Source organism: Cloeon dipterum, chromosome 2 (assembly GCF_949628265.1).
Source record: "Cloeon dipterum chromosome 2, ieCloDipt1.1, whole genome shotgun sequence".
Taxonomy (NCBI): Eukaryota; Metazoa; Arthropoda; class Insecta; order Ephemeroptera; family Baetidae; genus Cloeon; species Cloeon dipterum.
In genome coordinates, this window is record NC_088787.1 from 29189362 (window position 1) to 29217338 (window position 27977).

Sequence of the window (27977 nt, forward strand, 5' to 3'; positions counted from 1 at the left end):
TCACTGCATTTTCATTTTCATAATCGTAAACATGTGTATTTGCACGCAGGGCGAAATAGTGAAAAAACACGGCAGCCACTGCCGCGGGGTGGCAAATTAATTTCGACCACGTTTCATGACCGCGTCGGCACAGTACTTAATTTAATTGTGAACAAGCTCGGGATGGGCATATTTTTAATAATGCACGCAGCGCACGAACCTCCCATCGTCGGACGCGAGTTTCCACGGCATTTCTCGACTTTTAAATCAATTGAGTGCAGCTTTGGGAAAGGAAAATGTTTTAAAATGAGCGCAAATTGTATCATGTTTCGTAAATGAGAAAGCGTGTAATTTGTGTCAAGGAAGGAAAAGGGTATCGCATTGCGATAGGGTAGAAAGCAAACAAAAGCTGGTGGCAGTTTCCAATCGCGTGCTTCGGTACAGTTAAACATACTTTTGGTAGCAAATTTATCCGAAATAAAGTATTTCTTTGTCCTTTTTTATGACCTTGACGCAAACGACTTCCTCTAAAAACTGAGATTTGGCATTGTTGATTTTACTAAATAGCGATGCTATTGATTATCTTCAACAAGAAAAAGTGTGGGAATTCCACATTAACCTTCAGTTTTTCATGAAGTAAATATGAGCTTTCCAGAAGGTATGGGGTATTTCCTAATTTCAGTAATTTTAGTAACCTTTCTTTGAAAACGCAGTAGTAAAACAATATTTATTTTTTGGTGCAATTACAGGCGACCGCGTTCAACAAATTTTTGTTGTAAATTAGCACAATGAACTGCTTTTAGTTTTACAAGGTGCAGACAAAATAGCTGCTGATTCACAGCATTATTTACTTATAACGATAATATATTGTTTGGCAATGCTTGTGTACGAAATTTTGGTCAGAGCCTCGCGTCTAGACATGGGATCTATACAAAAACAAATGATGTAAGAATTGAGCTTCGTCTGTGTTGGCCTTTGAATGGAGCTCGACGATTGACCGTTTTCAACGTAATGACTCATTTTCATCGCAGCGTGAGCGGAGCAACTAATTTATAATTCTGTTAATGGCCTGCCAGCAAGGTCAGATGACATCGCTGGCAAATTATTATGGTTGGTGCTCTCTATCTTAAAGCATCAGGGAATACAAAAATTTATTTCTTCATTTTTTTATTTCAGAATTTTAATTTGAATCCTGTTTAAATTTTTTAACAGGAGGTGTGGGTTGAATTAATCTCCTTTTACCAGTGCCAAATTTTCCAGCTAGAGCCATCCTCGCGGCTTTAGAACGACCTGCTGAGCTCGTAACTTAATCATCCAGGCCTTCTCCACAACAAATGAAAACGTGAATGCTCAGAGGAGCTAGGGAGAGCGTTGAAATTCATTACAATTCAATTGTTTATGCTTTGATTTGCTTTGCGAAATCTGACACGAAAGCAAACAAACAAATTTTACTTCATACAAACGCAGAGGCGAACGCGAGGTGCAATTTTGCCGACCCGCCTGGCTTCTAACGAACCGCGAAGCGACGAGTTAATTAAAACGCCACTTTGCACGCGGTGTCTCTCGCAGACATAGAACCACCGCCACCCGTAATTGTTGCCGATTGATGTTTTCGAAAGCACACGGATTCCTTGTTGATGTGATTAATTGTGACTGTAATTAGCCGCGCGAGCTGGCTGCTTTGTGTGAGCTGTGTGTTTGACACGTGGCTTCCGCAACGCACTTTACATGCTTGTTTCTCCAATCTCGTTTCTGCATTAATTTCCATCAATTCCTTGCAGCATTTGATTTTCTATTTTCGAATATGATTTTTTTGAACTTTTTGGTGAATTTAAAAATCTCTGTGAGCAGGAAAAACATTATTATACCAAATTATCGGCTTGAAATGAAATAAAGGATGGTTGATGACCCAACAATTTCATGTATTTTTGTTTCGGAAGATTGTTAACTATAATCGTGAACGTAATGAATATTTTCCTGTCTTGTATATTTCACTTAGCGTTTTTAAGGTTACATGGTTAATATATTTCCTTCTAATTGTTCTCTTGCAAAATTTGTCTGCAACATGATATTGATTTTTTAGATTCCTCAGAACCTCAAAAAGAAATTTGATTTTAGAAATCGGGGTTTTAGCAACAGAGATTCTAAGCGAGACGCGTAAATAGAAAATGCTCGCGAGAGCAGATTAATAAATTTATACACGTATTGGCGCAGGCAAATGGAGAATCGTGATTGAATTCGTGCGCGCGACGAGGAGCAAGGCGGTGGCGGCAATTTAAACTTATTGCTTCCACACAATTGAGTCTCAGCTGGTTGAAAAAAAGGGCAGTGCAATCAGCGCCGCGCAGAGGGATGACTGCCGGGGAGGCTGCTGCGCCTCGGCTCATAATTAAATGCAATTCCAGCGCGGCAAATCGTCGGGCTCGCTCGTTTCCAATGCAAATGCCACCACTCTTTACGACCAGAATAAAATCAAATCGGGCCTCAAAAGAGGCATAAAGTGCTAATTAGCTGGCGTAACCGCATTTTCGCCGCTTGCGCTCCTGTTCCGAAAATCAACAAGCGCAGGGCTGTTTTCTCCTCTTTACTGGTTTGTTTAAAAATTTTCCTTTTAAACCATTTAAGAAATATAAAGTTATATTAATATGTCCTCGATTTTAGTTTACGGAAAAACGTTCTAAAAAATTATCTTTTACAAAACCTGCCTAAAAAGAAAAACAAAATACCCTAGAAATGAGCCAATTTTTGTTTTTCTTAATTTGTCAATCCGCATAATTTAATATTTCGTCAGTTACAGAAATAAGTTCATTGGCGAATTTCGTATTTAAATAAGGCTTTTCTTTTGATGATACAAGTTGGTGTCAACAAACTTCGCCCACGGAGATAAAGTTCCCGTTTCTGTTTGGATTTTGAATTCATCAAATTGCAAAATATCCTCTCAGGAAGCGAGCAAACTTTTCCGACCGGAAAGTTTCATAAAACACTTGGCCTGTTTTTTCCTACTTCTCTCCTGCGAGCGCAAGTTGCTCTTTATTATAATGACTATTAAGGCCGCGTGATAAAACGTGTAGCAATAAAGTGAGAGCATTATGACTGGCACAAATTCATTTCATTGCTCGCTCCTTCTTTCTTTCACCCCCTCTGACTTTTCTGCCTCCCTCCCTGCTTCTCGTCCTGTGTTATTAAAAGTTTCGCGCGGGGGTCACTCCCTCCGCTTCCAAACGACAATAATAATTATTACTGTACTTGCACACAATACATAATATAACGCAGCAGTTTTTTCCAATAAGTCATGCCAAGGGGAAGTCCCATTATCTTTGAGAATAACACGGGAAGTAGCTATTTACATAGAGCGCATATTATTCACTTTTCCTGTCCTCTTTTCAACACAATAATTACTAGCAAACCCAAATCCACTCCTTAAGATTTTATGTTTTATCTGGGTAATCCGTGGAAGTTTAATTTATTTATTTAGTGCCAATTCTTATGATTTCATCTTAATTAACTTGAAGAAATGAAATAGTAAATCGCTGAGGATATTTATGTATTTTTGAGGTTTATAATATTTCAAAGCAATAAATACGGAAATTTTGTGGATTATGAATTACTGATTTTAACTTTTTGCACATGCAAGTGATAAAAGGGCTTTGCTTAAATTTTTTTCAACTATTTTTCTAGCACGTGCTTACCAGCTAATGGATTATAAATGCATACAAAATTACCAACATAATAGGTCATTTAAAATCTTAAAGTTATAACTAAAATGAACCGCTATTCCTTTGCTTGCTCTAAAAGCCCCTCTCAAATTTTTGACCATTTATTCCAAATTAAATCAACCTGCGCGCTGCTACGCAAAACCCACCATGCATTATTATACAAAAATTTCCTCGGTGAATTCATCGAGGAAATTGCACCAAAGGCAGCTGTCGCCCGCAACACTCGGCTATTCATTTCCATCCTTCCTTTTCCCTTTTCCGCGCAATTTTAATTCGTCAAATGAGACCTGCGGCGTTGGCACAGTGCACCTCAGTCGTCGGCAATTCAAGATAGGAACCGAGGCGCGTCTGCGGCAGGCACATAAATCTCCATTTTATTAACTTTTCAATTGCGGCAGCAGACTTGACGCGCGGCTGCTCGAATAGATCGTATCGCAGGCCAAATTTAAATAATAAATCAATCAGAAATCATTAGGTCGCGCCACACTTGCTCGCGAGCAACCCGAGATATGCAAATAACACGCATCAAATATCACGCGGCTCGCTCACGGAAATCATAAGGGGTGCAAACGGGTTGCGTTTCGGGTGGCATTACATTTTTTGCCTCTCTTCCGCGTCAACCGCAATTTAGTCCAAAGTTATTCTCTTGCGACTGCTAGATCAACTTCCTTTATTATTCAGTAGGATATTGAACAAGTTTCTATGATATTTTTTCCATTTATTCAAGTCAAACTTCGGAAATCGTTTTCAGTGCTTAACAAACCTCATATAACTGTTTCTAATTTCTAGTTGAACTATTTTTTTTAAATCATGCTTATATGGTATGGAGCTATAGCTCCTAACAAATTTTCAAGATTTACGTGTGTAGAACAAAAAATGTATGACTGTGTGGTATTCAAAAAATGTATAACACAAAAAATAGGAGCATGCCATCCGTTGCACTTGCTACTTTCAAAAGTTTCTGCGCAATTTCTATGGCCATGAAGTCTGATCAAACTTTTCTTAATAAATCATGCAGGCGGCGATCATAGAAGTGCACAGAAGGCCGAATAATTTATTTATTATCATTTAGACGAGCTAGAGAACTGTTTGCGAAACTTGTATTACCGCTTACTTAACAGTTTGCATGCGTCTGGTATAATATTGACTTTCATGATTATTGATTTGAACCAGAGTTATTCTCGTTTGTTTTCATAGCTCTGTATCTATTTCCTCCCCGTTATTTTGGGTCTCCCGCAACCTAATAATACAGAATTTGTCATGAAAATAAAAAAAAAATATTTGTAATTGTATTACTTTAGTGAAATTATCTTTTGGTAAAGCATTTTCGGCGTTTGCTGCAAGTTTATTGTTCGCAATGACTGATTTTCACCTGCTCTCCATATTTTCAATGAACAATCAACAATATTCTCTGACTAAAACTTAAGACTCTGCTCTCCAAGACGAGCACTTGATTTGTTTTTTAAATAAAAATTGTGTTGCTCGTGGTCCGTAGCCTTAAGCTCATTCGCTTAGGGTGCCGAGTGTTTGCTTTCATCAAGCGAAACGACTTGATCAAGCCCAACTTTCGGGCAAGGCGAAAAGGAAGTGTGTGAGCAGCACAAGCAGGAAAACCTCCGTCTGGACACAAGCTGCAATTTTCCAAATGGCTGACTCGCAAAGTTGGAATGACGAAGAACTGGCTCGTGTCGTCGTCTCGTCGTCGATTCCGCCGCCACTCGGTCGTGTATATCTTCCTAATAACTTCCACGGCGGAGAGAGCGATCGGATCTCTCTCATGAATTTAGTGATCCGCGTCCAAAGAAACTTGGATTAATGCTCCTCCATCTGGCAATTGACATGGGAAAAATCGGCTGCCGGGATTTGCCGCTCGAGTGGCGGCGGCATTTATTATTTTGATACGCATCAGTCAGACACAATGCATTCCAACTTTTGGTCTAGCTCTCTCTCTCTCTCTCTCCCTGGTGCAAATACAAAACTTTCCACCAGACCAATCCGTGCAGATTGTCTCGTGCTCAGAGGCAGAAGTACGGGATTTTTCATCCTCTCTCGCGGCATTTTCCTTCTTGCAGATTGAATATTGATTCATGCATTTCGTTCGCCGTGTGTTTGTGATGCCTACTCTCCAACGAGCCGCCAAACATTTTGCAGAATTTCTCTGCTATCCACACAATGCCCTACACATGCACCCACTCTATACCTTTTATTGGAAACCGCTCTTGAGTAAAACAACATTATTTGCTTACATTGAGCGATTGGTTGCGGGCCGCTCCAATAAAACCAAACAATTTCAGTCTACGATAGATTACTAATATCAAGCAAGTGAAGAGGGAAATCTGTGTGGTGCTTTCAAAAGCAGCTAAATCATAGAATTAGAGGGCAAGTGATTAGAAACACGTTTCTACATATATTTTTTTCGATTTTTCAGTGTAAGTGATATGTATCAGTAATTTTAACAATATACAAATGTGATGGTTAATTGTAAGCTCATAAGGATTTCAATTTTTGGGAAACCCGTATAACATGCAGTCTGATTAAAAAATTTCCTAAGGTGATCGTGCAAAAAATTAAGTAAAATTTGTGAAAACATCAAATCCTAAGATTCCCCTTTGCCAGATTTCCCCTCTCCCCTATAAATATTTAGCGCATTAAGCAAAGATGGAGACTTGAGGAGCAGTGAAATATTGATGTCTGTTTCTGAAACCATCTTTAATGTCTACCTTCCCTAGATAGTGATTAACTAATTAGACGCTTATACAGTGTCAACGTACTCTTAAAGAGCATTGACTTTCAACTAAAGAGCAATAATTATGTAAGTGGGAATCAGTAGACTAAATAAATTAGCATACAACTTAAGCAATCCGCTGTTTACAGCAAACTTTGCTCCTGCGAATGATGCCAACACACACCAGGATGTGTTTGCAAGTTCATCAAACGCGGCCGCAATCATCACAAAGAGCAGCCACGCTTGAAATAATGAACACAGAAGCAGCAGAGGCAATATCGGATTCCTTGCAACTGCACACCGGCGAATTGCGGTCGGAAGTGGCCGCCGCATACAAACTGCTGTGTTCGGAACTGGCTCGTTTGCGCACCACCAAACACGGCGGGGCGCAAACCCGCGGCTGCATGACCACACACACGTCCCGCGCTTGCATAATTGCTTCGCCCCAAATTATTGGTGCGGCAAAAATTAGCCTTCGCTGGTCGATTTAAAATTTTGGATCTTCCCACCCTGTCAGCCCATCGACAGGTATTGAGATCAGTCCCGAATTGAAATTCAAATACGAACGGGAATGTGTCTGTGGGGCTCGCTCAATCATCTGCCCGACAAGTGGACGCACCCTTAAATGGAATGATCAATTGCGAGGACTATTCAAAAGCGGCATAATGCGAATTCAATTTTTTAGTCGGATTGAACTGAAATTTGTGATTTTCTTCTCCTTTTCAAATTTTCACAAGTCCAAAATTAAATTCAATGTTGGGAATCACATCGATTTGTTTGAATGTTTTCCTGATGCGTCAATACACTTGGATATAGTGTACAGAAATTATGACAAATTAATGAAATTCATGGTTTTAAGTGTTAAACTGAAAATGATTAACTTATAGGAATTAGAATAGCAATTAAGTTCCTCAAATGTCCATGAACTTCAGCAATTTAATCATTCATAAGCTAATTGTGTAATAGTAATTAATATATTATTTTGTTAAAAATATATAAGATTAAAAACTCAATAAGCCCTGCTGCCATTCAGACAAATCCGTTTTGGCGATTCAGACAAATTATTTTCGGACAACCTGCAACATCGCACGGCCTGCACCTGCTTATGGAGGACCTAACCGTGTGACCTAAGAAAGAAAAACAATATCTGAACCCCTCTAATAAGAATTGTCTTCTGTCTAACGGATGTTCATCCTCACAATTTGTCATAATTGTTTTAAAAAGGTCAAGGTCTAATAAGCTATTTATATAAATAATTTTGTTTCGTGAGTTTTTGAAAGTTTTGTAAACAAAGGCCATTCAATTTAGCGAGCAATTGACTGGCCATAAAGCATTATTTGCAAGTGTTTTCATCTATCTAGTACAGGCAGGAGCCGTTAATATGTTTTATGGGCCGTTTGTGAACAGCACTGTTCTAATTACTCAAAGTACTGCAGGATAAAATTCTATAAAAGCCTCGGCAGTTTGTTTGCGCATTAAAAGTTGTAAGAAGCAAGGCGGCGCAAACAAATCAGGCCGGCGGCATTTGTTGCACTTTTGTTTCACTCTAATCTCTCTAAATCCGCTGCAATAAACTTCTTTCTCGGCAACAAGCTCGCCGCCGTAAATATTTTTCATCTCCTCTAGCTGTAAAACTAACAACTAACGTTTAATCCTGCACAGCGGCCCCAAAACACCCGCCCTGGCTGCTTCAGATGAAAACCGCCTTTCAACTAGCGCGGCCTAATTAAAGAAATTCGCAGTGTTTTGAGTCGCAGAACCACATCTGGGTGTAAATTGAGAAGAGTGTTGGTACTCTCATTTAAATTTTGAAACTGTACGTTGATTATAATTTAGTTCTTTCAGAATTTTAAAAGATGCATCGGTCAATGTTTTAAAATTTTCCTGTTCTTATTTCAAATATTTCTTCGAGTCGATTAAAAAATTTATTTAATCAAATACATTCAAAACCAGAAAATATCAAAATTCCCTTCATTTTAATTCCTAATACGAAATATTTACCCTCCATTACAAAAGTGTAATTTGCGATCCTCAATTCCATAAGATAAATGATGGAATAGAAAAACCTCTATTCTGGTATTCTATTATTGAAAACTGAATTTTTCAAAATTTCCGTATTTTGCAAGTTTTTCCTGAAGGTAATTAGCCTACCAACTTACATTCAAATCCGTTGACACTTGCTAGCTATCAACAACCTGGCTTTGGAAATGGTCAGATATATAAATAAAAAAACTAACAACTCAAAAATCAATCAGACCAACAATAAAATTCAAGCGATTGAATTAAGATAAAGGAAAATACATACATATACTCTTTTATAAAACAATAGATCTGCCATGCCGAAAAAACACACACACAAAAGTAGGTAGATAAAATAAGTTTTCGACTTGTTGGACTTGTTTGGCAATTCCATCTTTGCAGTTAAATTACAATCTGCAGCGGAACTCGGCGCGGAAAGCAATTTTTCCCGGGCACGCAGGCAGACACAGTCCCGCGAGAACCGACTAGGTATGCAACGTGCGTATCGTGGTGGCTCGTTCGGCTGCATAGCTCTACCATACGCAGGAACACGTTCGTAAAGTAGCCGAAATACGTACGTGCGAAATACACCGCTGAGGCAAAAATAATGCCGTCTGGGCCTCATTAAACATTGAGCAGGCCGCTTTTACTGCCTGTTCCCGGCAGCTCCACCGAGCTCTCTCCTCTGTCCGGCCCAGCTATGCACTATTTGCGAGGCCTGCCTCCTGCAAATTTTATTGCCGGTCATATTTACACCGCAATTCTTGGCTTTAACACTCCCTTTATCAGTTAAGTTATGATTGCTAAGTACAAATTGAGTTTTTGAACAAAAATTGAATCTGAACGGACATATCTTATTGTCCGTTACACAAGCAGATTTATTTGTTGACCTTGATAATGAAAAATACCTGTAGCAAACTACACATATATTTGAGTTTTTGAAAACAAGTTTAATATTAAATTTCAAATTATTTTTGTTTTGTTTTCGCAATTCAACTTAACGCTATGCCTATCCATACCAATGAAAGAACAATAAATTTTTAAGTGTTACATATATGGTCCCATGACGAGGTTCACGTTCAGAATCAATATTCTACCGTTTAAATTTCACAAACTTAATAATTGGTTTCGGCAAATTGGGCTTCTTTTGTTAATTAAATATGACTAGGCCTTAGCAATGAGTTCTGATTTAATTTTTCAAATTATGGAATAAAGGATCTATATAGCTTTCAATTTTTGTCCACCCTATGATGACAACAAATTAGTATTTTGAACTACAAAAAATTTAATCAAGGGTTTTATCCCAGATTTAAAGATTTTTTATTTAAGTCTATACATCGCACCAGTGCAAACGGACTCTGTGAACCAGCAGCAGCTGCTGTTTGAACGCAAATGTTTTGTCCTGAGCACGGCGTATATAGGGAAGACCTAGTTTCAGCTCAGCAAAGCATCGCTCAGCGTGTGATGTGATTGATATCAATATTGCAGGCTAGCACACATTTTTCATGCAATACATCGTAACGGGCTTGTGAGCCAGATATATCGCGAGTGTGGTCTATATCGACATGATCAATACAAGCACCAACCACTATTTATTTTTCCACGCGCCCACGCGCGCGAACAATATTTTAGCCTCTCTATGAGCATTCATAAAAAATTGATGGCGGGCTGGACTCGATGATGGCGTGCGCGACACTTGCCAAGCCAAGACCGATATGTCCGAGCTATAAAACGATGCTCTCGCGAATAATGAATGCGCCCTGACGGTTTAGCCCGGCTTTATCTCTATTATTGACATTACACGTTTTTCCCCGACGACGGATTTCCATATTATTCGCTGTATGGAGTGCGGGATTCGACATGGTGCGACGAGAGCAATTAATCCTAGCAGAAAGAGGGCCACAATCGTATTGCAGATTTTTTATCTTTCTCGACGATGAGAGTTTTAAACTAGAACCTCAATCACTAAGAGTGTGTTTATAAAATAAATACATTTCAAAAGGGAGCCCTAAAATAAACATGCAGATAGAACCAGCAAATATAGAGGTAGATAAACAGAAAATTCAAACACGCATGCATGAGTTTATTTTTCCATGCAAACTGCTTTAGTAAAAGTTTGGATTGCGTTGATGGAAAGCGTTAATTTATTCATTAAAAAAAAAGGAGAAAAAGGAGAAGAACAAAATGATACAAGCAGGCTGCAAATGCAAACAGATGCTGTCTCTACGTGAAAAGCTCTGAAACTTTTGAAAAAATTTAACATATATATGTTTTCAGAAAAAAGTAGGCTTCAACCTCAACTAATATCAGTGTTCATATTTGCACTCTATTTCAAGATTTCACCTAAATTTCAAAATGCCAAATTTAGGGAACTAGTTGAGAAATAAACTAAATCCGCACTAAACACAACCTGGTCGGGTCTGAGCGGAATCACTCAAGACTCGACCTGGAGTCTAATACCTCTAAGTAAAGTCCGTATTCTGGACACCAAGCTGCAATACCGCGACGAGGTGCCTGTGGATTACGTTGAATTCGACTTCGGCGACGAAGTAAAAAATTTAGGAATTATCGTTGTTGACAAATTTCTGTCTTGGGAAGAGCTAGTCTCGCAAATTTCTCAGAAACTATCAGTCATCTTACAATTTTTAGAGAAATTCAGTAGTGTGACCAAAGAAAAAATAAGAATCAAATAATTTAAACCTTTGATTTGGCCTCATTTCGACTATAGGCTGCAAGTTTTGCAAAATGTTCTTATAAGGAATCGTTTATTTGATGTCAAACACGGACAAAAACTTTCACCCCTGTTTAAAATGTGTCTAAATTTCAATGATAGGCTAAAATTGCATGTTTTAGTTAATTTATTTATTTACTGGATGTTTATTTTCACACTTTGAGTTCATAATTATAAAATTTTGGGTAAAAATTGATGTTTTCGAAAACAACGAATGATGTCGATTTGTTAGGCAGGTTGCGGGCACACCGGATGCGACTCCTGGCCCCTTTTGTCAGTATAGCAGTGCCTGAAGCAGTGCTTTCATTTCACTGTGGAACAATCTATCACCGAATATGTGTATGATCGGGAACTCTAGTGCATTTTAAGAAACATGCAGCCAAATATTTTTTCTCACTAAAACCGACAGATTGATTTTCCCTCTGTTTCCAAATAATATTTTTTTTCTTGTGGATTTGGATATATAGGGAAAATTAACCCTGCTATTCATCAATAAAATTAAATTTTGAATCTAAAACACTTTGTTGCCAAAACGAGGTTTGTTTTTATTTAATTTTCTCTGAAAAATTGCCAGGGCAGGGCAGCTCTGCTTCATACCTGGCCCATATCCTATTTTTGGAAATTCGATTACAAGTAAAAAATATCCTTACTCCCAGCATTAACCAGGTTAACTTCATTCTGATTTTTCCACAAAAAGCTGGATCGGAACGGTTTAGAGAGCAAAGTGTAAAGGCAGCAAAAAATAGCTTTCAGGGAAACTAAATAAACAAAAAGTGCGGTGGCGGCGGCTCATTTCTCAATTGCGGTGGCGAGAACTGTCCAATCTTGCCGGATGGGTGAGACGAAGAGGTGACGCAGGCAGAGTGCTCGAGAGCGATGCCGAGATTGTGTGCTGTGCGGTGGTGGCCGGCGAGAAGAGCAGCGAGATGATTGATTAAGGCAAAGCAAGAAAGCCGAGGGCAGCAAGCAAGCAGAAATCGCCGCTGCTGTCTAATGGATCGTCCGTCCAACCGTCTGGCCAGAAAGCAGCACTTCCATTTCCGCGCGAGTGTAAACACTCGCCTAATGGCACCCCATATTGTTTACTGACACCTCTGCGCCCGCAGTCACTTCTTGTCACTCGGCTCTCATACGCCGAGCATGCACACATACACACTGCAGATTATATTGGTGTCCCGCCGCCGAGGCGAGAGGCGAGGCGGGCGAACAATTGAACGGCGTGCGGTGAAGGTCGATCGAAATGCGAAATCGCGAAATGGAGCGTGAATCCAGCGCCAGTTCGACCGCCGGCGCCGACTCTCGATCTGTTTAATGTGATTTGCTCTACCCCGCATGACTACCATTAGCTCCGCTGTTGCTTTTTTCATGCTCTCATGTATATTACACTGTTTTGTACGCTGATTAACAATCCGAGGCCGGAGCTTTATCTTGTGATTTGTGGCAGTAAAAGCCAATTTCAATGCGTCATTCGTTCAAATTAAAATCTAGAGCTCTATTTTTTAAATTGAAATTCAACATTTAATGTGAACAAACATCTCTTCATTTCGATGATTTGCTATTTAGATTTATCAACATTAAAACTAATTGTATTTATTATCTTTGTCTTTATTGCTTATAAATAATTTCATTTTATAATCCTTATCATATGAAAAATCGCTGGGGACACGTCTTACATTCAATAATATATAAATAAAGAACTATACTTCCAGTAGAGTAAGTTTAATCGTCATAGATTGAAGTTCTTTCATCAGCCAGCGAAGCAATATACAAGACCGCAATTCACTATTTTGCATGAGTATTTTCATACCTCTACACTGGTGTTTATTAAAATTTTCGGCGTGATATTATGGCTAGTGCTTATAGTGTTGCCAGGCTAATTGATATACGTTTGCTGCTTAAACATACTCATTTACGGGGAAATTAGGCAGTGAGAAAATTTTTGTTTACAAAAAAGAAACGGAAATATTTTTACTAATATAGCACTTACTTGATTAGCTAATATTGAAAAACAATATTATTTTATGCAGATATATTCTTAAAAAGTCGACAAATTTTTTAAATTAATCAGTCTTGGCAATAATGCTTGGTGCCTAGATTTAAATATCAAATTTTAGCTAGTTTCATCATTTTATTACTTTTATTGCGACAATCATGCACTTGAAGATCGTCTTTGACGAAGTTTCTGAGCACACCAATCGATTATTGAGGGTTGAATTAGGCAAAGTGGATATTTTATTCGACCAAAAAGTGCAGCGCGAGGTGCGTAGCACAAATATACCTTTTTTACCGCCAAAACAATATGAATGCTAGAACTGCGCATGCGTCAGAGCTGGCTGGATCTGACGAAAAAGGCGGTCTCTCCGCAAATGCTCTGACCAGCTCTGACGCATGCGCAGTTCTCGCATTCATATTGTTTTGGCGGTAAAAGTTCTACTTTTGTGCTCGACTTTTTGGTCGGAAAAAAACATGTTTGACCCTTAAGAATCAATTGGTGTGCTCAGAAACTTCATCAAAGTTTAAGGCGCCCTCCTTTTACCGCCTTCAGGTTCATTCATTTTGGAGACAAACTCAAACTGCTGTTTTGCACTGCCCCACAAACTGGGCAGTAACAAGTGGGATATATTTGCAATGCTCAAGCTCACCTGGCCGATAGTGTGGGTGAAGCACTACTTAACAGTAACGAGAAGTGTGCGCGCGGTACTCGCACTTGTTCGGACCGATTTACATCGCACTCGAGTAGCACGGCGGCACAAGCAAGCAGAATCTAAAGCAGCCCTATTCACGCCTACGCGGAAATTTCGCAGGGTAGGGAAGAATTATCGCCGGAGAAATTGCACATAGCTACGGGTGATAACGGTGGATGGGCCGCGTTATTGCCAACACCCGTCCCAACCTTGTTAATGGTGTTGATTAAACAGCAAAAATGATCCAACTGGAGGATATAATGAAGAATAATTACACCGCTACAGCAGACTTCAAAGCACAAATTTATACCTGCAGTTTCCTTTTTGACAGTAATTGCTGGTGAATGATTGTCTAGAGTCTCACTACTGATTTTGCCTGTGAAATTGGCATTTTCAGATTGTAAACTATAATTTAGAAATTAACCATTAAAGACATGGTCAATAATTGATTTTTTTATTTTTATGTGCCGCTATAAAGCATAATCGTGTTTGATGTTTTTACATTCTGATACGGCTGTGTGTTCTGTCAATAATTGAAGAGTAAAAACAATAATAATTTCTACCTACGGCTTTAAAATTAGAAACAAAATTAATCATTGACATCCTAATTCTGAATGAAATTTAGCGGCAGTAAATCAAAGCGGAAAAGACTGTGTGGGCACTGCGGGCACACAAGCTGCTAATAAATTATCCTCACGAATAGGCAAACAATCCATTTGAGCGCGCGTAAATCAAACCGTGCGCGCACATCCCCCAGGGTTATTATTTATTATCCAGCACGCAATGTACAGGTGCATTGAAGGCTCGTGTACAAAGGTCGCGAGGGAGCTGCTGATAAAAAGTGCATTCACAATTACTTTCCCTACTCCCCCTAACCCGCAAGCGCTAATTAATTGCCGCATTACGCTAATGACGTGTCTTTTTAGATGTGCCAGGACAAGTGTATAATGCCAACTCTCGACGGATTGCGTGCATAATTTTATTTTATTGTCATGCGTGCACTTTGAACTGTACATAGTTCGCCACGCGCCACACAAGACATTTCCATGCTGTTTTTCCTTATCTTTAAAAGTTATTTAACAGCCTCGTTGGCTGCTCTCCCTTCGTCGTGTCAGGGTATAAATTTCCAATGCATGTCGTGCCTGATGAGTCATTACGCAAAGTGCGGAATAAAATAGGAAAAATTATCTTGGGTCTTTCCCTGTAAACAGACCGCATATCATCTCTACGTAAACTGTCCTGTAATTTGCATGTTTGTAAGTGTTTTGTACATAAGTTTTGGTATATTTTACAATTTAAATAGGGTCAAGCGTGTCTCGTGAGCATGTGTCTGTTAGCAACAAAGATTTCGGTTGACCATAGCAGGGGTGCCGAAAAACTGGTGGGTCAATTCCATAAAATTTTTGCCACGCAATATTTGTTCAATATGGTGCATTAACTTGGTACATGATCAGTGCAATAATTTTAGAAGTGCATAGCTCAGTTTTCAAACTTTTGTGCAAATTTTTCTGAAATAAGTTCTAAGTCGTATAGCTACCCATGCTAAGTCAATTCCACGCGGAGGAGAGCCATTTTGTAATTTCCTGGTTAAAAAAATATCTTTAAACGTTTCATCCAGCCACCCTGCTTCAAAATTAGCGTCTGCTGAGATCTATCTAAACAAGCTAAGTGAGAGTTGATAAAAGCTTGTCTGAACAGCTAGGATTAGTTGGCATGTCACGTTTGAAGTGCATCAAGTGGATAAAAAGCCGACGGTGTTGTCCTGTTCTGATATCCCTGATGCTAAGCTCTAAATCCCGAATACCCTTTCATTTTCCTTGCATTTGAAGAAGAGTGACAGATCAAGAGAAATTTCTCTCTCTAACTGTTTACACCTGAAACGGAAACTTGAACCGCTTGCGTGCGAACTTGACCGGCGGCGGGTGCTAATCTAAATTGCGCTGCGGCACCCTGCTGCGAGATAGGGCTGCCTGCTCTCGCTTGTCACGCGTCTGCAAGTGCGAATGATCAGTAATAATTCATGCTCAGATAATTCCGCCTTGCGCGCATTGAAAGAGGTGCCGGCTGCCGTACCACCGGGGAGCCTTTGCTCTGAATGACGCGGTGATGATTATTTGCAGCGCCAGAGATATTCCATAACAATGACGGTGTGGACTCGGGTGCGTCGCCGCTCGCTTTTGTCATCGTCGTCTCTGCCTCGACGGCTGCTGGCTGGCCCCGTGTTCCGAGACTTACGCATTGACACCTCTGCTTCCACACGCACGGCTCGATTGTTGTATGGCGAGCGGCGGCTTGGCACTTTCTGACAATGCCAATCGCCTCCCTTCAAAGAGACTACAAAGCACCGACTTCTTGAATTTATGATCTATTGAGTTTTGTTTATTATAGTTTGCGCGTAATTGAAATTCAATCAGATAATACTGCTGCATAAAATCAGCACACTGCACACTTCATTTAATGTTGGGCTGTGGTTACTTAGTAAAGCGTTTTAAGTCTATAATGGCTTTGCTGCTTTTAACCGTTTTAACAAAATTTAAAATGAAGAGCGTCTCTCGATCTATTTTTAATCTAAAACTGTTTTCTGAAAATGTCTTTTAGAATTTAACTAAAGAGAAAGTTTGAATAATCTAATGGAATTTAGTAGAGAAGATATTGTAGACTGCTTTCAATAGAATTGCCTCTTGCTTTCGATTTCATTTTTGTTTTCCTAGGCTGATTTCAAGACTATTGCGAAACAAACTTTTGAAACTAAACTTTCAACACACGTGTTCCCCAACAAACTTCTACTGAATAGCTTATTGTTTCCTCAATAAATGTGTCAATTAAAACGATTAATAATTGCAAAAGATTAATCCCTTCAATTGGAAAGGAAGATTTTAAATTTGATAGGTGAGTTGGAAGCTCAACACATTTTTAATTAACAATTAAATATTAGGAAATCATTCCCAAAGTTTTGATTGAGCCAACTCATCCCAAATTTCAAAATAAAATTTAAATTATAACTGAAGAAAATGGTGCATTAACATAGCGCGCGCAGCCATATTATGAAGCATAAAATCTCCGAAAGCAAGATAAAAATATCAAATAACGCCATTTTATAGAAGATTCTGTGCCAACATTTCCCAACTTTTTTGCAAGGCAGTTTTTTTAACGTGCGCTAAAGCCAGTAAAACATTGGCCATAAAAGATAAAATTCGCGAGCGTTATTTAACTTGCAGATGCAATATGGAGTCAAGAAGTAGCAGGTATATATCTCCTTGTCTCTTGCCAAGAGAGCAATAACACCTTCCTAAATCAAAAAGGGCTCGCGGCGGACACGCGATATTTTTATTTCCCCGCCTTGGCACTCTTTTTCATATTCCTCCCGGCGCCCACTGGAAAACGTCGCGCATAAAACATAAAGCACGGCTCGAAAAGTGAATGGAGCGGTGATGGAAAAGGGCACCCGCTTTTTAAGATCGAATCAAAGCGTGGCAAAATGTAGTAAAAGCAAAAGCACCGATGAGCGAGTTTTATCAAATATATGTTCTTTTATTATTATAACTCGGACTGCAGTGCAAAATCGATGTCTGATGTGGATCGAGTTTTATTTTTGCACAATAATTAATACATAAAAGTCTGGCGCTCAAACTTCTATATATTTAAGTAGCTTTATGAGTCTCTTGTGTTTTATTGCGAAATTCTGGCATGGATGCTAAGTACAGGACTCTTGCGAGCTTTTAAAGTGGCTTTTGCTTTTCCTTTTTTGTCACTAAATTGTTGTGCTGTTAAATGCCATAACTTTGCGGCAATAAAGCGACCCAGGCAAAAAGTCCAACGCTAGGAACTTTGTTTGTGAAATAAATCAATGTTTATTTTAATTTGCTTCCTTAATTATTTTCAGAGCAAATTAATTCATATTTTTGTAGCACTTTCCCCTCAGTATAAACTGCACATAATTCTTTTTTCAATTAGAGTTTTTTGCATGTTGAATAATTTCTGCTCATTATAACTCTGAATGAGTAACTTTTTAGTAAGAATTAAACCAAAGTATATTTTAACTGAATAGATTAATGCTAACGAAATCAAACCGACTGCCCTGTTGCATATTTTGTAATAAATTATCTTTTATTGGGTTGATCATAACGTCGTGTTATGGAATACTTTCAAAACTGAAATATCTCTATTACTCGACGCTTGCATGCTGGCTGTTTCAAATTGAAAAATGCAATTAAAAGTGTAACATTAGATTATTAATTAGGCAACTAGAGCGTTACAGAAACGTCATTTGACTTCATGCACATTTTATCTCAACAGAGTTCATTAGGAAATGTGATAGAGAACAGGCCACGCCGTTTTAATTAAAACGCTCATTTTTATATGTTGTAGAGCACCATATTCACCATCTTGATTTATTTACTACTTTTACCGATGAAAATTAACCCAGTAGTGATTAAATTAATAATTCTTCTGTGCAAAAGTATCACAGAATTGGAATTAATTAATTCGATAAATTATCCAGCCTCTTTCACATACTATGATTCTTCAGGCGACTTGCACAGCGAATATATCTCTGGAGTTGAGAGCAGAGAATGAACAGCGGCAGCGCAGCAATGACATAAAACACCCAAGGCTGCAGTAGAGCTACGGTCTGCGTTCCTTTTGCGACAAAAAAAAATGAGGCGCAGAGTCGTTTGTGTGGATGTTCCCTGCGTCTCGTTTTCAGTTTAGATTTTCGAGGAAGAAGTGAATAATTCCGTGTGGCTCGAAATAAATGTGTCGAGATAAAAAGCTGACGTGGAATTCACTGGTTCGCGCTCCTTGGTGGTCCGCGAGAATGTTTGTTTGCTTGACTAAGTGCTTTCTAAATTTATCTCATTCAATTTTTGTTCCGTTCGCTTAGCTTCTAAATCTATACAAATGGGGGAAAAGCATCTGTTGTGGAGTCTCTGTATTTTCCATTTTCGCGGCGAATCGATTTCAATTTATTTTTATTCAATCTGAGGACACAATCTGTTCTTTGATCTGGATAAAAAGTTCACTTTGTTATAAAGAGAATGGGTTGGGTGCTCTTTATTCCTGCGATTCCTCCATGAAGAACGTAATTAGAAAAAGGCAAAACAGTCTTCGTGCTATATTTCACACTGGCGATCCCTCCAGGGAATACTTTCACTCTTTTATTGGCTCGTTTAAAATAATGTGTCTATACCGGACGGAGAAATAAAACCTTTTCTGGGATCATGAAACAAAACAGGATCTTTTGTTCTGGTTACTTTTTATCTAAATTATATCAACACCAATCATTTTTTAATCAAATGTTGAATTAATTTTGACATTATCATAATTATATTCTTTGTTCATATAGTTTACTACTTTAAATTCATTTAACGTAACTAATTTAGTTTTTTAGCGGAGAAATGTGGGTTCATGCACTAAAGTTGCAGACTGATCCGGCAGTATTATGGCAGTGGCTAAAAGCTGTTTGTCTTTGATACTTTATCTGGAACGCCTGGTACAAAGTAATCTTCGGCTACTGACCTTTGACAAAGTGGTGTTTAACTCTCACGGTGTTGAAAGAGGGCATGATCTCTTGCTCTTCAAATGACGAGCTTTCTTGTTGAGCATTCACTTTTTTTATTTGTTATGAAAGCGCCTCTTTAATTATTTAGTCTGGTATGTTATCTGCTTGTTAAAATTCAGAAAGATAATTTAAATGAATAAAAGATAGTTTTAAATCTTTTTCCGGGATTTAAATTATGATTATACGTTAATTTCCAGTGAACTTATAAGGAAGAAAATAAAAAATCCCTTTTTTTAGCCCCGATTTAAGACACCGGTCAAAGGTCAAGATGTGGACAAAAATGTATGCTCATAAAGGTAAGCATGTTGTCGACGAAAATAAAGCAGCCTTTCTTTTACGCAATGGGCAAACAGAGAAGCCAAGGCAAAGTGCGAAAGCTGTTTGTGCACGAGTTCAAAAGCGAGCTTCCTCTCTTCTTCTAGAGGAAAAAGGCCGGCACGATTTCAGGCGGCAGCCAGGGTGAAAACCTGCCTCACCGTCCTCATTAAGGGAAGAATGGCGAAGTGTTCAAATAGATAGATATATAGGACGACGCGTCCCTTCTTCTCTGCTCGAGATTGAAAAAAAATGCACGGAGTAGAGAGAGTGGATTTTTATGGAGCGGCGTTTTCACCCTTTGTTGAGGATGGCGCGGCTGCAACGGCTGCTGCTTTCGCAAGGGCTCGTTTTCTATTGATTTCTATTAAGATCAGCCCGAGCGCTTCAGCTCTAATTTGAATAGATGTCTACAACAGCGTTTGCACAGCCGCGAGGGGAAGAGCTGAAGACCACTTAGCCTAAATTATATGCAGAAAATGAGGCCAACGAATTAATAAGCTTTCTCGGTTTAATATCACAAAAATCATATTTCAGGGTTGATCTCAAACACGGCCTTGGCAACTGAAGCAGCTTCTAGGCTCTTCATCGCATCGCCATATCCACTCAGCGAGAACGTCTTTACTCCCAACCTGTCGTAGTCCAAATACCTATAATGCGCATGGCGCGGGAATTATTAATAACTCTCGATATCTCTTGTCTATAAATTTACCTAGGCCCCATCGTTTTCAGAATAGCGATTGCTTCAGGGAAAGTGAACGGGTTGGTCAAAGCGCCCAAAATGGTCAACTCTTTTTTCATTATGTCGTAAGGGGACACCCTGAAGGAACGATTGCAATGAATTTCCGCTTTGCCGCGAAACTTGCAACTCACTCCATAACGGCTTGCGGATTGGCAACACCGAAGACCATCAACTTGCCACCCATCTTGAGCCACTTGACCGCCTGTTGCATGGCAACGGCGCTGCCACTGCAGTCAACCACGAGGTCAAACTCCGGATTTTGGGCGGCCAGCACCGTTGGTGATGTCAAAGTATATCCAAGCTCTGCGTAAAAAACAGTACCATAAATAGCAATTAATAAAAAATCAGTTAGTTTTAAGAGCCTCTTAACAACATTTTAGAGATAAGATTCGTCTGGAGAGGAAGAGTTTGTTATCAGTTTGTGTTTACAACTCATTAGAGGAAAGTAACAGAGGCAATGATTTTTAATTTCCAAGCTAAAAATTTAACTGTCAAATTTCTTTCCACCTAGTTTCTCAACCAGCTTCCTTCTGGTGTCTTGGGGCTCGCTGATTGTCACGTTGCCCCTGTGTCCGTTGAGATGGAACAAGCAGGCCCACAAGTTTCCGATTATGCCAGCACCCATAATAAGGATTTTGCTGTTGTGCGGCACTGAACCCAGTCTGTCCCAGCCGTGGGCGATGCACGACATGGGCTCGCACAGGGCTCCTGCGCTAAGCGAGAAATAAGTTAACAAAATTTCACTCCGCATATTCACACTCGAACTTGCCCTGCTTCAAGGTGACGGAGTCGGGCAGCTTGTAAACCTGGCCCTTTCGCGCCACACAGAACTCGGCCCAGCCGCCGTCAGCCAGAATACCTATCGTTCTACTAAAATTGTGAACAACAGAAAACACGTGAAGCCCGATTTACTCCCAGTATTGCGGCGTGCATCATGCGAGAAGCAGAGAGAAAAAAATCAAAATTATGACTCACCTGACATTGGAACACCTGTGATAGGAGGCATGCCAACACGAATCGCAGTGCCCGCAACCGCTGTTCAGTGAGCAAATTGGATTATTCTGATATTGAACAAACAAACTAATGAAAACGAACCTGTTCGGGTCAACCACTACTCTGTCTCCGACCGTCAGATATTCAACATCAGCGCCAATAGCTTCGACCACTCCAGAAAACTCATGGCCGAGAGCAAATGCAGTTTTCTTGCACGGGAATTGGCCCTGTGGTGGTTCAAGCCGAATTTTACAGCTGCGTATTTTTTTTAAATAAAACACAACTCACGTGAATGACGTGTAAATCGGTGCCGCATATTCCAGAGTAAGCGACCTTCACGAGAATTTCGTCAGGCCTTGACACTTGTGGCTTGCCGAACTTTCCCAAAGTCAACTGCTTGGTGCCTATGTCAAACTGAAGGGCCGTGTGCGGCCGCGGACTCATTTCAATAGGAGCTTACCAAAGATCTCCACTCGACGCGATGATATAGAAAAGAGAGGTGGAGAGATTGTTTCTGTTGACAAGAGATGTGCCGTGTGCAACTTTTAAATGGCTATTTTATCTCGCGGGAACGGACCTTTTGACGCTATCGCGGTATCCTTTGACTTTGTTTACAATTAAATCATCGAGGTGCTTCGAAAGCAAAAATTGTAGATTTTAAAAATAATCACTTTTTAACAATATTAGTTTTACAATCGCTTTTCCCACCAGGCAAACAAAAACGGAATCAATGGCTATAAATTAATAAAATTTTTGTTAAATTGCTGCTGCTAAGCAGCAGCTTGGCGAGCACCAGCCGAAAATTCGTCTTGAATTGTCTGAGCTTGCAATGTTTTTTCAAATAATTATTATTTACAAAAAATTAATTGAAAAAATAACACTGCACGTTTTCGAAGCATTCGTTTTATTGTATTGGCGATTTCCATCACTTTCATTAATTTTTAACGATCAAAGGATGTTAACTTTGTGCATCTACCGACGCACCAGAGGAAGCACGTTCGTTCTGGTTTGATTGCTCATTTACTGAAAATAATATAAGTCGTAAAGTTCATGGGTTTGCAGAAGGAATTTCATTTCTCTTGTCGGTTTCCTGAGCACAAAGCTTTGTGCAGAACACAATTTGCCGATGCAGCTAGCCTCAAGTATTTCGCTTCTCGCTGGTCAGCTCATATGCAGGCGTGTTCTAAAGCACCAGCAAATACGCTGAAAAACTGATGCAGTTGCTGTGTTGCTTGCTGCAGCCAAGAAGTTTGTGTAATAAGTGAAATTGCTCTCGTGTATAGGGGTATTAAATGAGAACATTGCTGGAAATTATATATATAATAGTCATTACCTAAAGAGGAATAAATTTGCTGGAAAGACTTATTAATCGATGAAGGCTGACTGAAAAGGGGAAATGAGATACACAAATATTTGATGTACCTAAATTAACACCTAGCTATACTTGAACGATGAAAATAATTGCTAACTTTCATTGTTAGTTTGTTGAATTATTAATCAACTCCTGATATTTTCATTTTCATTTTTTATTCAAATTCAAGATTGGAGAAGCTATGCAGTATAATATATGATGATATATCCGTCCGTACGGTTGTATAAAATTGTCTCTGCTAGATGTTGCCTCGCTGGCTGCTTGCGTATATATGTACATAAATTCATAACGGCCAGGTCATTTAATTTGCACAATGTCTGGCAGACCGCATTACTCGCAAATGCACTTGCCTCTACACCGGTGTGGATAATGGCGCACGGCATTGTACGTGTGCACTTGCAGATGGATGGATGGACGGACGCTCGGTCATTAGGACCAGCAATGTACGCGCCAGTGAAAAATTGATGGCGCCGCAGGCCGAGGCGGACAATGGCATTGTATGTGTATCATTTTTCCCTCGCATCGGCAAAGAATCGCGCAAGGTCGCTTCTTGACTCCGCTTGGTCAGCTTCCTTGGCTCGATGCACTGCTGGGATCGTATTTTATGCAGATTGCAATTGAAGCAAATGCCGCGCTGGCCGCACCCAGGGGCGATGCGACACAAACACACACACACACACACCCATGCAGAGATTAGTGGCCGTCCAAACCTAATTGTATGCACGTGTGAGTGCAATCTGATGCAACAGCAGTCACGAAGCGAGCCATAACTTGCTGCAAGACGGCCCTTAATAATGCAGACGCGCCTCACCTGCACCTGTACCGAGTGCACCGTGCCACTCAAATGCTATTATCTTCTACAAACGGCCAAATATGTGTGTGTTTATGCTTGCGCAGCAAAGGGGCGAGAGAGGTTAACTTTCAAATCGATCCGTCTCGATTTTTATTAAAGAGCCGTGATATTCGACGTTAAGGGCTACGCGTTTTGGTTTTTAAAATTAGAAAAGGAAACTTCAAATGTTTCTAAACTGAAAATTTTTAATTATCTTGAAAAATGGCCAAATGATTTTTACCACAAACGTGGTATTATTTAACCAAGCGTTGTTTACTAAAAACCGTAAAAAAAACGAAAAAATATGATGTCAAGTAGAACTTTTTCAGGGCGGCACCAAGTAAATATGCCGCGGGTGTAACTGCATTACTATTTAAATTAAGATGAGAAAAAGGCTCCAAAGATAAATCAGGCCGTAGATAATAAGTGCTCGATACGAACACTCATGTCCTTAAAATTTGTTTCATGAAAATAAGCTAGCCCATTTTCTGAATTGACGCTGATTCTTTCGCAATATATTTATACTATTCAAATTGCCATTATATTCTATAGCTTGCACCGCAGTTTTATATCTCACCTTTTTCTGTTATGACCCTTTCAACTAATATTTTTCTAAAACAAGCCAACATTACAAAAAATGCTTGTTAGATTAAATTTTATAGCCTGCATTCTTTTAAGTTGATAAATGTCTATGTATATTTTTTTCTTTCAATTTAACCAATTTAATAAGACTGAAAAAATAAACTAGCAGCTATCCATCCAGAGCATGCTAAGCCATGCAATGAGAATGAGACTGGCTCATGAATCATAATAATTTAAAAATTATGATATTATATATGAAGCTAGCAATTATTATCGTGCAATGAGGAAAAGGACAGCAGTATGCAGCAAGTGCGGCAGACATGTAGCGCAAGTTGCATAACTATTCTGCTTGTTCACACATGAAAATGAAGTTCTTTTTATTAAAAGTAATAGTTTTAAATAACTGAATGAATAGCTCCATAATAAACTGTTTGTACATTGCACCATATATTGCATCAATATTTCTGTTGAATAATATTTATTTAGAATATAATATTTTATTAATCGCAAACAGTGTACGACTATATTTATATTTTATTATATAAGAGGCAGCTTTGATAAGAGACATATTGGTTTCATAGGACAGTCAAGTAAATGCAGTACACATATTAGTCACTAGTCTCAGGACAGAATAATAAAATGAATGTTCTTTTAAATATGTAATATATATGTAATTCGTACATTATTTTTGCACTCTTGATTTTTTTTTAATAATGTTGGTGCATGGTTAGCGGTGATTTAATATAATATAATAGATCGATTTAACCAGCATAATATTCCAAAATTAACCTGTCCAATGATATAATATAACGTGGCAAGTGCCACCACTATACTTACATATATAGATCAGACTGTGAGATTGGGTGATATAATTATATCGACCTGCATCAGCACTGAGCACTGAGTATATTATACCGATAGAAGGACTCAGTGTAACAGCTTTTTGTAAGCACTACCATACACTGCTGTACTGTAGCAATCGAGTCTTCTCATCCCCAACCCTAGCAAGCGTAATGTGATATTGGTGAGGGTTTTCATTTCACAAGTTTTGTGAATTCAAGTAAAGTGTAATAAACAATACAAAGCTAATTGCGCTATGATTTTATGAATTTTGAGCGCGTGTGTTCAGCATTAATTTGGATTTCACCAAGTCGTAAATTTGCGCTCTTGAACAAATCGCTTGATGAATATGAATACTGAGGATTCATCTCATGAATGGATGCCTTCATCTCACAGCATCCTCTTGAAGAGAGTTTTATTGCAAAATTAAGAAAAAGAAGGAATGCAAAAGGGAACATTGAGCAGCTTTTACATTTATTTTGTTCCTTCGAGACAATTCCCAGGATTTATATTAAAACAAAATTATATGTATATGTGCGCGTGCCTTGCTTTTATGCATTTGGATAATTAGGAAGCGCAGAGACTCCAAAGTTTTGGAACAAAGTTTCTTTGGTTTGGACTGTTGCTTCGAAACTAATGCATTTTAAAAACAAAAATAACCAGATTTTGAGAAAAGGAATTTAGAAAAAAAATCTGTAACTTTTGGTTGAGTGGCAGAGAGAGAGTAAGAATTTGACTCTTTATACACGGCTCCATTCAATTGAAATTGAAAGCTGGATATGTGAGGAAAAATTTGGTACACATCAATCTATAATACGTGAAGATCGCATTAAGTTTGAAGATGCAATTTTCATCTCCGAAACGAACGCATCTAGTCTCTATTTTTTCTTAAGAAAATATATATGTAAAACGATCACACGCACCCAATTTCAATTTTTTAATTGCTATATTTAAGTCACGTTGAAGGGATATTATGTGGTAGAGAGACCAAAGAGTGGAATTAATAGCAATTAAAGCCAAGATCTTGATGTTATGGGTGAATGCCAGCCTAACATTATAGTTTAATTGCTCATATTATTCAAGATCTGTGAATCCCTAAACATATCATTTATAATATCTGATTGATTCGTTGTTGTCTGGGCAATTTTATGAAAAAGGCCTGACAGATGCGTTTAACAAGCATTGTAATATTTATTTCATTCGCCATAATACAGGCAATTCACACAATTAATTAATAACGACTTTGTTTAGAAGAATATTTCGGTTCATATCAGCATTAAGTTCACAAAGTGTTCATATATAACATAAAATATATTTTTGTTCTGCAGTATAAACTAATATGCTATTATTTATTGGTGCTTTGTAGTATCTTAATGAGGATTGTAAGAGCCACAATAAATACCATTCAATTGACACATTATTTGATTTGCAGGTAACATATAGGATGGATATGCTGTTTAAGATACAATATTTTGATTCAATAAAAAAGTTATTGACATTCAATTGACTTGGCGGGCAGCATTTTTGCCAAAAATTCTGTATATTGATCAGCGTAAGCAATCGCAAACATCGCTAGTGGGTTGGCTGGTAAAATTAGTTAAGTATAACGTCAGTCCAAATAGCAAATTTTTAAGAGAACAAACAAGCAGTTAATTTATAGAATAATTGACTTAACCAGAGCAAAACGCAATAAATGAGATTCGATCATCTCAGAGACTCAGGTAAAAGTAGTAACTTAATAAGGAAAACAAGCAGCAAAATTGAATTTTGCAAAATTAGGTAACATTGAAAGTAATACATAACAAAAGTAAAATAGCCTCCTCAGAGTGAAACGGTTAACGACCAGCCAATTAAGCCACGGAGGTTGAGGTTCTCATCTGCTGGATTACCACGCGGTCACCCTGGGCCAGTTCTCCACTACGTACGGCCTGGAACTTGAGGTAGGCGTCAAATCCATAGGCGAACATGGCGCAGAAGCCAAAGAAGCCAGCGGCGCCAAAGGCTGCGTCCAGTGAGGCGTAGTCAACGCATAGAATTGAGGCTATCAGGTAGAGCAGCGTCCACAGGGTGCAGAAGCCGAGCTCAATTTTCAGCCATGGTATACGGAAAAATTTTTCAGCAACATGGAAAACGTAGAGCAGCAGCATGATGCCCGTGAACCAGAAGCCAATGCCGGACAGGCTTTTGAAGAATGAACCGCGAGCGAGGTGCGAGTATTTGGCCAAGATAACGCAGAGAAATCCAATCATGTTGCATACAATTTGCACAACTTTCACCAGGCCGGGCAATGTCCGCAAGTATAAAGGGTCGTAGCGCAGATTTGTTTGCACGCTCACGTTGGAAGTGGTAACTCTTGTAGTGGTCGTGTGCTGACCGGGAAAACTGGTGCCGTCCATGTCTCTTCAGCGAAATGCTTGGTCTGAAAATCAAATAACCTTATTATCAGAATTGACTCAATGCAACGAGCAGAAAAAATTTTTAACCTAAGTGGGCAGTCCTCGATCGTTATGAAAATTATGTATCAGTTTCCTCTGTGAATTTATGTGAGTTGCACTGAACTGCTTGCACTCCTATACTGTGCGAGCAATTGAGATTAAAATTTATATTAGAGAAAACTTCCGTGTTTTCCCTGACCGCAAAAATACTCTTCCGCCCACTGAGGTGTCATGTTTAGTGTTTAGTGTTTTGTTATGGATAGACGAACCTAAAGCGACAAGCGACTGTTTAAAACTTCGAGAATTTGACGCGGGGTATTTGATGTTCGTATAAGCTTAAGGATGACAATTTTAAAGCTCGCGGGGATAATAGTCCTCTAACCAATTAATTTTGATTAAATTCTCTAGCTCTTGTTTGTTTGCATTTTCATTTACTTTCTCGCTGCCAGGTG

General features: G+C 38.9%; 3 protein-coding genes across 5 annotated transcripts in view; 1 reads left to right on the forward strand and 2 right to left on the reverse strand.

The window, feature by feature from the left end:
• zda (zonda) overlaps positions 1–27977 on the forward strand; it is a 117536-nt gene that overhangs the window by 14279 nt on the left and 75280 nt on the right. The gene's annotated exons all lie outside the window — the stretch shown is intronic.
• On the reverse strand, positions 20223–21967 carry LOC135936766 (D-altritol 5-dehydrogenase-like). 2 transcript variants are annotated; one of them, XM_065479713.1, is made up of 8 exons: positions 21753–21967; positions 21567–21691; positions 21447–21506; positions 21241–21338; positions 20979–21179; positions 20603–20774; positions 20442–20549; positions 20223–20379 (listed from the first exon to the last, which is right to left on the reverse strand). In XM_065479713.1, the coding sequence occupies exons 1-8, from the start codon at positions 21906–21908 to the stop codon at positions 20256–20258; spliced, it is 1044 nt and encodes a 347-aa protein (XP_065335785.1). In that variant the 5' UTR covers positions 21909–21967; the 3' UTR covers positions 20223–20255. The 2 variants fall into 2 exon arrangements, with proteins under 2 accessions (XP_065335785.1, XP_065335784.1); XM_065479712.1 differs by having other exon boundaries at positions 21241–21341.
• Positions 26258–27954, reverse strand: LOC135936430 (CKLF-like MARVEL transmembrane domain-containing protein 4). 2 transcript variants are annotated; one of them, XM_065479238.1, is made up of 2 exons: positions 27795–27954; positions 26258–27509 (listed from the first exon to the last, which is right to left on the reverse strand). In XM_065479238.1, exon 2 carries the CDS (start codon positions 27484–27486, stop codon positions 26941–26943), a length of 546 nt encoding a protein of 181 aa, XP_065335310.1. In that variant the 5' UTR covers positions 27487–27509; positions 27795–27954; the 3' UTR covers positions 26258–26940. The 2 variants fall into 2 exon arrangements, with proteins under 2 accessions (XP_065335310.1, XP_065335309.1); XM_065479237.1 differs by lacking the exon at positions 27795–27954 and adding an exon at positions 27574–27752.

Bases quoted from the DNA above. Each gene is read 5' to 3' on its own strand.
- LOC135936430 (XM_065479238.1), bottom strand. From the start codon at position 27,486: ATGGACGGCACCAGTTTTCCCGGTCAGCACACGACCACTACAAGAGTT.
- LOC135936766 (XM_065479712.1), bottom strand. From the start codon at position 21,908: ATGAGTCCGCGGCCGCACACGGCCCTTCAGTTTGACATAGGCACCAAG. The intron at 21,692-21,752 runs GTGAGTTGTGTT...GAACCACCACAG, and splicing joins CCGATTTACACGTCATTCAC to GGCCAATTCCCGTGCAAGAA. The intron at 21,180-21,240 runs GCAAGTTCGAGT...CGCTTAGCGCAG, and splicing joins CTCCGTCACCTTGAAGCAGG to GAGCCCTGTGCGAGCCCATG.